This window comes from Lethenteron reissneri, chromosome 9 (genome assembly GCF_015708825.2).
Source record: "Lethenteron reissneri isolate LAM-NWPU_2019-01 chromosome 9, ASM1570882v1, whole genome shotgun sequence".
Lineage (NCBI taxonomy): Eukaryota > Metazoa > Chordata > Hyperoartia > Petromyzontiformes > Petromyzontidae > Lethenteron > Lethenteron reissneri.
Window position 1 is genome coordinate 9679494 of NC_083787.1, and position 8637 is coordinate 9688130.

General features: G+C 43.4%; 1 protein-coding gene across 2 annotated transcripts in view; it reads right to left on the bottom strand.

Annotated features, from left to right (window-relative positions):
* Positions 1 to 8608, bottom strand: part of LOC133339943 (low-density lipoprotein receptor-related protein 2-like) — a 30598-nt gene extending 21990 nt beyond the window's left edge. Inside the window, exons 1-14 of one of the 2 annotated variants that reach the window (XM_061548053.1) lie at positions 8500 to 8608; positions 8111 to 8335; positions 7887 to 8003; positions 7496 to 7720; positions 7282 to 7398; positions 6892 to 7116; positions 6668 to 6784; positions 6273 to 6497; positions 6059 to 6175; positions 1249 to 1473; positions 1032 to 1148; positions 625 to 849; positions 402 to 518; positions 10 to 234 (exon numbers count right to left, since the gene is read on the bottom strand). In XM_061548053.1, coding sequence (XP_061404037.1) covers positions 10 to 234; positions 402 to 518; positions 625 to 849; positions 1032 to 1148; positions 1249 to 1473; positions 6059 to 6175; positions 6273 to 6497; positions 6668 to 6784; positions 6892 to 7116; positions 7282 to 7398; positions 7496 to 7720; positions 7887 to 8003; positions 8111 to 8335; positions 8500 to 8563 — 2341 coding nt within the window. In that variant the 5' untranslated portion in view covers positions 8564 to 8608. The remainder of the gene's footprint in view (positions 1 to 9; positions 235 to 401; positions 519 to 624; positions 850 to 1031; positions 1149 to 1248; positions 1474 to 6058; positions 6176 to 6272; positions 6498 to 6667; positions 6785 to 6891; positions 7117 to 7281; positions 7399 to 7495; positions 7721 to 7886; positions 8004 to 8110; positions 8336 to 8499) is intronic. The other variant, XM_061548058.1, reaches the window with a different exon arrangement.
* Positions 8609 to 8637: the final 29 nt, after the last annotated feature.

The following is an 8637-nucleotide window of genomic DNA, read 5'->3' on the forward strand; positions in this document are numbered from 1 at the left end:
TAAACTCACTGCAGTTGGCCTCATCTGAGTAGTCTCCACAGTCGTTGACTCCATCACAGAAGCTCTCCTTTGCCAGGCAGGTCCCATTGCCACAAGGCAGCTGTTGGTCTGCGTGGCACTTGCAGTTCGGAGTCTCATCGCTCTTGTCCATGCAGTCCAGCTCCCCATTGCAGTAAAACCGCCCAGAGATGCATTGCTTCTTGTTAGCACAAAGGAACTCATTCACTGCACACTCTGGATTGTCACATCATAGACAACTATTGGTGTTTGTTACTTCTAAAACCTTTCATATATTTATTTTGTTGGGAGTAATATGAGGCGTATCGTTAAATGACCATGATGAAGCATCATTTTCAAAAAAATTACAACAGTAATAAAAGCACACTCGTGATGAAACGAACCTATATCACAGCCAATTTCATCAGATCCATCACTGCAGTCCGTTTCTCCATCACAAACAAACATCAAGTCCACACACAGCCTGCTGCTCCTGCACGTGAATTGGCTTGGAGAACAAGCTGCAAGACAAAAGCACGTGTAAATATTGATTTTTAGCAATAGTTTACCAAAGAAGTAGACTATATTCAAATACATTTTTTGTATTTTGATAGACATTTGACTCACTACAGTTGGTCTCATCAGAGTAGTCTCCACAGTCATTGACTCCATCACAGAAGCTCTCCTTTGCCAGGCAGGTCCCATTGCCACAAGTAAGTTGCAGCTCTGGGAGGCAATGGCAGCTGGGAGTCTCATCGCTCTGGTCTGCACAGTCGGCCTCTCCATTGCAATAAAACCATCCAGGTATGCACTGCTTTTTGTTAGCACAGCGGAACTCACGCACTGCACACTCTGAATATTCACAATAGTCAATGGGTTACATTTTTTAGTCCATGGGTGTTTTTTTTACTTTTAATGTCCATATATATCCTTTTCTGATGGTACTCAGAGCTACGTTTCTTTAGGACGAACATAAACACGTTTCATTTTAATACATTAATTCTAAGAAGAAAAACAATCGATGTTAAAGTTACCGATATCGCAGCCAATTTCATCTGATCCATCAATGCAGTCCGTTTCTCCATCACAAACAAACATCGAGTTCACGCACAGCCTGCTGCTCCTGCATGTGAACTGAATTGGTGAACAAGCTGCAAGGAAAATGAGAAGCAATTATTAAACAATAGTTTATGTAACAAGACTTATTTAAGTGGTATACATCGTTTTCAATTGGAAAGACAATAAACTCACTGCAGTTGGCCTCATCAGAGTAGTCTCCACAGTCGTTGACTCCATCACAGAAGCTCTCCTTTGCCAGGCAGGTCCCATTGCCACAAGGAAGTTGCAGCTCTGGGAGGCACTGGCAGCTGGGAGTCTCATCGCTCTGGTCTGCACAGTCGGCCTCTCCATTGCAATAAAACCATCCAGGTATGCACTGCTTCTTGTTAGCACAGCTGAACTCATTCACTGCACACTCTGGGTTGTCAGAAATAAAAAAAATTGGTGTTTGTTTTAGACTTTGAATGCCCATTAATTTACTTTGCTGGTGGTATTAGGAGCTGTGTGTCTTCATGATGAGGATAAATCACCGTGTGTGAGTGAGCTGTGTGAGTGTAAGTGAGCTGGGTGTGTTAGTTAACCGTGCACGTGGCGCAGCCTGAGTGAGGCCTAGTTAATAGTGCACATGACACAGCCTGAGTGAGGCCTAGTTAATAATGCACGTGGCGCCGCCTGAGTGAGGCCTAGTTAATCGCGCACGTGGCGCAGCCTGAGTGAGGCCTAGTTAATAATGCACATGGCGCAGCCTGAGTAAGGCCTAGTTAATAATGCACATGACACAGCCTGAGTGAGACCTAGTTAATCGCGCACGTGGCGCCGCCTGAGTAAGGCCTAGTTAATAATGCACGTGGCGCAGCCTGAGTGAGACCTAGTTAATCGCGCACGTGGCGCAGCCTGAGTGAGGCCTAGTTAATAATGCACGTGGCGCAGCCTGAGTGAGACCTTGTTAATCGCGCACGTGGCGCAGCCTGAGTGAGGCCTAGTTAATCGTGCACGTGGCGCCACCTGAGTGAGGCTTAGTTAATAATGAACATGGCGCCGCCTGAGTGAGGCCTAGTTAATCGCGCACGTGGCGCCGCCTGAGTGAGGCCTAGTTAATAATGCACGTGGCGCAGCCTGAGTGAGGCCTAGTTAATCGCGCACGTGGCGCAGCCTGAGTGAGGCCTAGTTAATAATGCACGTGGCGCAGCCTGAGTGAGGCCTAGTTAATCGCGCACGTGGCGCAGCCTGAGTGAGGCCTAGTTAATAATGCACGTGGCGCAGCCTGAGTGAGGTCTCGTTAATATGCTGGCTGTAGCCTCCAGCGAAACGTCGGCTATACGCGTACACACACATGGAACACGTGTAGGCAAAAACAGAGACATTCACCGTATCGCCTTAACAGACTGCAGGTTGCATGTGCTGTTAGAGAGCACCTATAAAGGCCGGCACAGCGCACGAGGGGGTGGGTGGCCAGCACCACGCCTGGCCGCCTTTGTCTTCCCAGTGGTGATGTTTATTATACGTTGTCTGGTTAACTGTGTTCCTGTTAAGGAAACATTGCCATGGACCCCAAGCAATGTTCCTGCCAAGGCAACATTGCCACGGTCGTACATGTGTGACGAATGCAGCAAGACGTTTTCTCGCGCTCGGCCTACAAGTATATATTTTAGTTTTTTGCCTCGGTGTTAAACTGTGTGTAACCCTGATATTTTAAAGATGGCAATTCTCCTGGTGTGTATCCTACTGATGTCCCTCCTGGCCACATCTAGTGCCACACTCAACTCTACAAACGGCTACGCTCGTTACTTTGCGTCCATACTTGTTGCTCAATTTGCCACTACACCTGCTAATGAAACAGCTTATAGACACTTCTACACTCCATTATTGTATCCTTTTAAACCCTATCTTTGTCCCATAACTTCACCAGCACTCCTTCCAAACTTCATTCTGCTCTTAAAAATATCACCATCTGCGAGCAGCTGCTATTTGTCTAAGGTTCGCCGCTCTTCGTCCTTTCACAGAAAATACCTGTGCAAACTATTAATTCAACTTTTCCTATTTTTTGGAGGTATTGTGCTTCATCCTGGCCCAAATGTAAAGAACTCGTATCATTATTTAGATTTTTCTGGCAGAAAAGGTGTCGGTGTTCTACACATCAATATCAGAGGGCTTGTGATTAAATTAAGTCAACTAAAACTAGAAGTGGCAAATCTGGACCCATACATTTTTTGCCTAACAGAAACATTTCTCACTCCGGCCGTCAATGACTTGCAGATTACGATTGACAAATACAACCCTTTTCGGCTTGACCGAGGATCTAAAGGAGGTGGAGTTGCCATCTATGTTTGTAATACTGTTCACCAGCTCACTCCTTGTTTAAAAAAAAATGTTGCTTTGAAGGTCTGGCTCTTAGAATAACTCTCCCAAATAATCAACAGATATTGGTAGTGTGCTGCTATAGACCGCCTAGTGGGAAGGATGTTGAAGCTGCGTCTGCATTGGGAGAGCTTCTTGGGGGCCTCCCTAAAGGTGTAATAGTGTTAGTGTGTGATCTAAATTGGAATTGGCTAAACCCGCCGGCCGTGGCCACACATTTTGCAGATGAATTTAACCTGTTTCAATTAATAAATGTCCCCACAAGACCCAACCTAAAAAGCCAGGACAGTAATCTCTGCTTGACATCCTATTGACGAATGCCCCTCACAATTTCGCACTGACTGGTGTTCTGGGTAATAACCTTAGTGATCACTCCTTCATATTTGGGGTGAGATCATCAGCCAGACCCAAAGCCCCCCCCCCCCCCCTAAATTGGTTGAGAAGCACTTCATGATACACTTCAGCTCTCAGGCATTTACTAATGATGTGCTTCACGCGGATATTGACGAGGTCTGTGATATCCCCAACCTGACTACAGCTTGGGAGACCTTCAGGTACACGTTTCTCCAAATTATTAACAAACATGCTCCGTTGGTTAGATTTAAAACTGGAGCCAACCGCCCACCATGGTTTGATCCTCTGATTACTCAGCTCATGAAAACTAGGGACAAGGCTTGGGCATGTGCTCAGAAAAATAATTTGGTCAATGACCGGCTAGAATACAGGATTTTAAGGAATAGATGTGTAAAAAAAATACAGCATGCAAAAAATGCCTACTTTTCCTCCACTCTCCTGGAATCACCTGGAAATGCCAGGATCTTCTGGAAAACAATCAAATGTATCGAAAAGGCATCCAAACAGATCATCTGCCCGTTGAGCTTAACCGAAACGGGGAATATTTTTCAGAGCCCAAAAAAATAGTAGACAATTTTAACCTTCATTTTTCTGAAGCTGGAAACCTTTTTGATAATGTATTGGGAGTCACCTCTGCCCATGCAAATTCCTACACCCCTGTCCAAACATTAAACGAATTTAGTTTCCAGCCAATTCACGAAAGTAATGTTCTGAAACAACTGTCCTACCTCACAGGGTTCCATCCTCGGCCGCCTCTTGCTCTCTCTTTATGTCAATGACTTGGGCACTGACCTGGATCATTCCAGGGTAACTCTTTTTGCAGATGACACAATACTGATTACTGCTGGCCGCTCTCCGGATGACGTGATTGCTAAGCTCCAGGGTGATTTCCACAAACTACAACATCAGCTAGTTGCTCTTAAACTAGTCCTGAATTCCTCCAAAACCAAGGTGCTATGCTTCTCACCAGGACTAAAGCAGGAATTTATTTTCCCCCCATTACATTCCTTAAATAATTATCAAATAGAGCAAGTCAAGATCTATAAGTATCTTGGGGTCATCCTGGATTCAAAACTTAATTTTGAAGATCACATTGATTATATTGGTTAAAAGACAAAAATAAAAATTGGTTTTCTGTATCTACACAAGCACTGCTTCCCCCCTATGTTCCGTTTGGAATTGATAAAAGCTACCATACTGCCTCTACTTGATTACTGTGACATCGTATACAAATCAGCCGCAAGCACTGCACTGAGGAAGCTTGACTCAATTTATCACTCGGCCGTAAGTTTCGAATTGAACTGCCCATATAGGACTCACCACTGTGATCTCTACATTGGGTCAAACTTAACATCTCTTAATGTTCGACGGCTTGTGCACCAGATCTTATTTATTCACGATGTACTTACAAAAAAATCTCAGACTACCTGCTGGATCTCCTCTCTGTTTCGAAGAACAATGTGACCTAAGGTCTTCGCTCATTTACCAGCTTCACATTCCTTATTGCCGTACAAATACTGGAGGAAGGGCCTTTGCTATTGAGGCCCCCAGGGTCTGGAATGCAATTGCCAATTAACTGCAACTTGAATCACTACCTGTGAGATCTTCACTCAAAACTGCTCTAGAGGAGTTGTACACCCCTAGCTGCTACTGCTATTCAGTGGCCTAAAATCAAATGCTTTCATTCCGGATGACTGCTGCAACGTATGATCTTGTGTTTTGATTTAGTGTGCTGATCTTTAAAGGTGCATTTGAAAAATGTTGATACTCCTACTGATGCTCCTGCTGTTGTGGAGTGACTCATGCAGCCAGCTATGGCTACAGCGTTTGGTGGTACATGTTGTTTATGTCGTTTATTGTGAAATTTCGATCACAGTTCCTATGATCACTGTTACATTGCTTATGGCTTTGTTTTGGTGACATGGCCAAACCAAAAAACTTTGGTTTGCTTGTTGTAGTACGGAGTTAGAATGATGGCTTTAATCTAAGTTGTCTTGTGGTTGTTTGACTTGCATCCCACTGGGATTTTTGCACAGCGTTGGTGTATGGTGCTTTTTTTCTGGAAGACTTTGCAGCTTTTTTCCTGGATTTTTCTGCTGGCACATAGTCACTTAAAGATGTTTTCTTGTTCATGTTTTTTTTGTTTGTTGCGGTTGCACCAGATTCAAGAGCCGAATGGCTCACAGGGCTATACCAATACATGAAACTGAAAAAAAAAGAAATGAAAAGGAAAATACTTTCATTTTAATATATTTATAATGGTGATAAAAAAAATCAACATGAAGGTTACCAATATCGCAGCCAATTTCATCTGATCCATCACTGCAGTCTGTTTCTCCGTCACAAACAAACATTGAGTCCACGCACAGCCTGCTGCTCCTGCATGTGAACTGAATTGATGAACAAGCTGCAAGGAAAATGACAATTAATTATTCATGAATAGTTTATGTAACAAGTCTTATTTAATTGTTAATTGTTTTCAATTGGAAAGACATTAAACTCACTGCAGTTGGCCTCATCTGAGTAGTCTCCACAGTCGTTGACTCCATCACAGAAGCTCTCCATCGCCAGGCAGGTCCCATTGCCACAGGGAAGTTGCAGCTCTGTGTGGCACTGGCAGTTCGGAGTCTCATCGCTCTTGTCCATGCAGTCCGGCTCCCCATTGCAGTAAAATCGCCCAGAGATGCATTGCTTCTTGTTAGCACAACGGAACTCATTCACTGCACACTCTGGGTTATCATATGATAGACAACTATTGGTGTTAGTTTGTTACTTCTAAAACCTTTCATGTATTTATTTTGTTGGGAGTAATATGAGGTGCGTCGTTAAATGACCATGATGAAGCATCATTTTCAAAAAATTACAACAGTAATAAAAGCACATTCGTGATGAAACATACCTATATCACAGCCAATTTCATCAGATCCATCACTGCAGTCCGTTTCTCCATCACAAACAAACATCAAGTCCACACAAAGCCTGCTGCTCCTGCACGTGAATTGGCTTGGAGAGCAAGCTGCAAGACAAAAGCACGTGTAAATATTGATTGTAAGCAATGGTTCAATAAAGAAGTACACATTATTCATATACATTGTTTCGTATTTTGATAGACATTTCACTCACTGCAATTGGCTTCATCTGAATAGTCCCCACAGTCATTGACTCCATCACAGAAGCTCTCCTTTGCCAGGCAGGTCCCATTTCCACAAGGCATTTGCAGCTCTGGGATGCAATGGCAGCTGGGAGTCTCATCGCTCTGGTCTGCACAATCGGCCTCTCCATTGCAATAAAACCGTCCAGGTATGCACTGCTTCTTGTTAGCACAGCGGAACTCACGCACTGCACACTCTGGGTTGTCAGAAATAAACAATTGGTGTTTGTTTTTAGAATTTGAATGTCCATATATTTACTTTGCTGGTGGTATTAGGAGCTGTCTCTTTATGATGAGGATAAATTACTTTTCATTTTAATATATTTATAATGATAATGAACAAAAATCAACATGAAGGTTACCGATATCGCAGCCAATTTCATCTGATCCATCACTGCAGTCCGTTTCTCCATCACAAACAAACATTGAGTCCACGCACAGCCTGCTGCTCCTGCATGTGAACTGAATTGGTGAACAAGCTGCACAGAAAATGACAATCAATTATTCATGAATAGTTTATGTAATACGACTTATTTAATTGTTCATTGTTTTCAATTGGAAAGACATTAAACTCACTGCAGTTGGCCTCATCTGAGTAGTCTCCACAGTCGTTGACTCCATCACAGAAGCTCTCCATTGCCAGGCAGGTCCCATTACCACAAGGCAGCTGTTGGTCTGCGTGGCACTTGCAGTTCGGAGTCTCATCGCTCTTGTCCATGCAGTCCGGCTCCCCATTGCAGTAAAACCGCCCAGAGATGCATTGCTTCTTGTTATCACAAAGGAACTCATTCACTGCACACTCTGGATTGTCACATCATAGACAACTATTGGTGTTTGTTACTTCTAACACCTTTCATATATTTATTTTGTTGGGAGTAATATGAGGCGTATCGTTAAATGACCATGATGAAGCATCATTTTCAAAAAATTACAACAGTAATAAAAGCACACTCGTGATGAAACGTACCTATATCACAGCCAATTTCATCAGATCCATCACTGCAGTCCGTTTCTCCATCACAAACAAACATCGAGTCCACACACAGCCTGCTGCTCTTGCACGTGAATTGGCTTGGAGAGCAAGCTGCAAGACAAAAGCACGTGTAAATATTGATTGTAAACAATGGTTCAATAAAGAAGTACACATTATTCCTATACATTGTTTCGTATTTTGATAGACATTTTACTCACTGCAATTGGCCTCATCTGAGTAGTCCCCACAGTCATTGACTCCATCACAGAAGCTCTCCATTGCCAGGCAGGTCCTATTTCCACAAGGCATTTGCAGCTCTGGGATGCAATGGCAGCTGGGAGTCTCATCGCTCTGGTCTGCACAGTCGGCCTCTCCATTGCAATAAAACCATCCAGGTATGCATTGCTTCTTGTTAGCACATCGGAACTCACGCACTGCACACTCTGGGTTGTCAGAAATAAACAATTGGTGTTTGTTTTTAGAATTTGAATGTCCATTTATTTACTTTGCTGGTGGTATTAGGAGCTGTCTCTTTATGATGAGGATAAATCACTTTTCATTTTAATATATTTATAATGATGATAAAAAAAATCAACATGAAGGTTACCAATATCGCAGCCAATTTCATCTGATCCATCACTGCAGTCAGTTTCTCCGTCACAAACAAACATTGAGTCCACGCACAGCCTGCTGCTCCTGCATGTGAACTGAATTGGTGAACACGCTGCACAGAAAATGACAATCA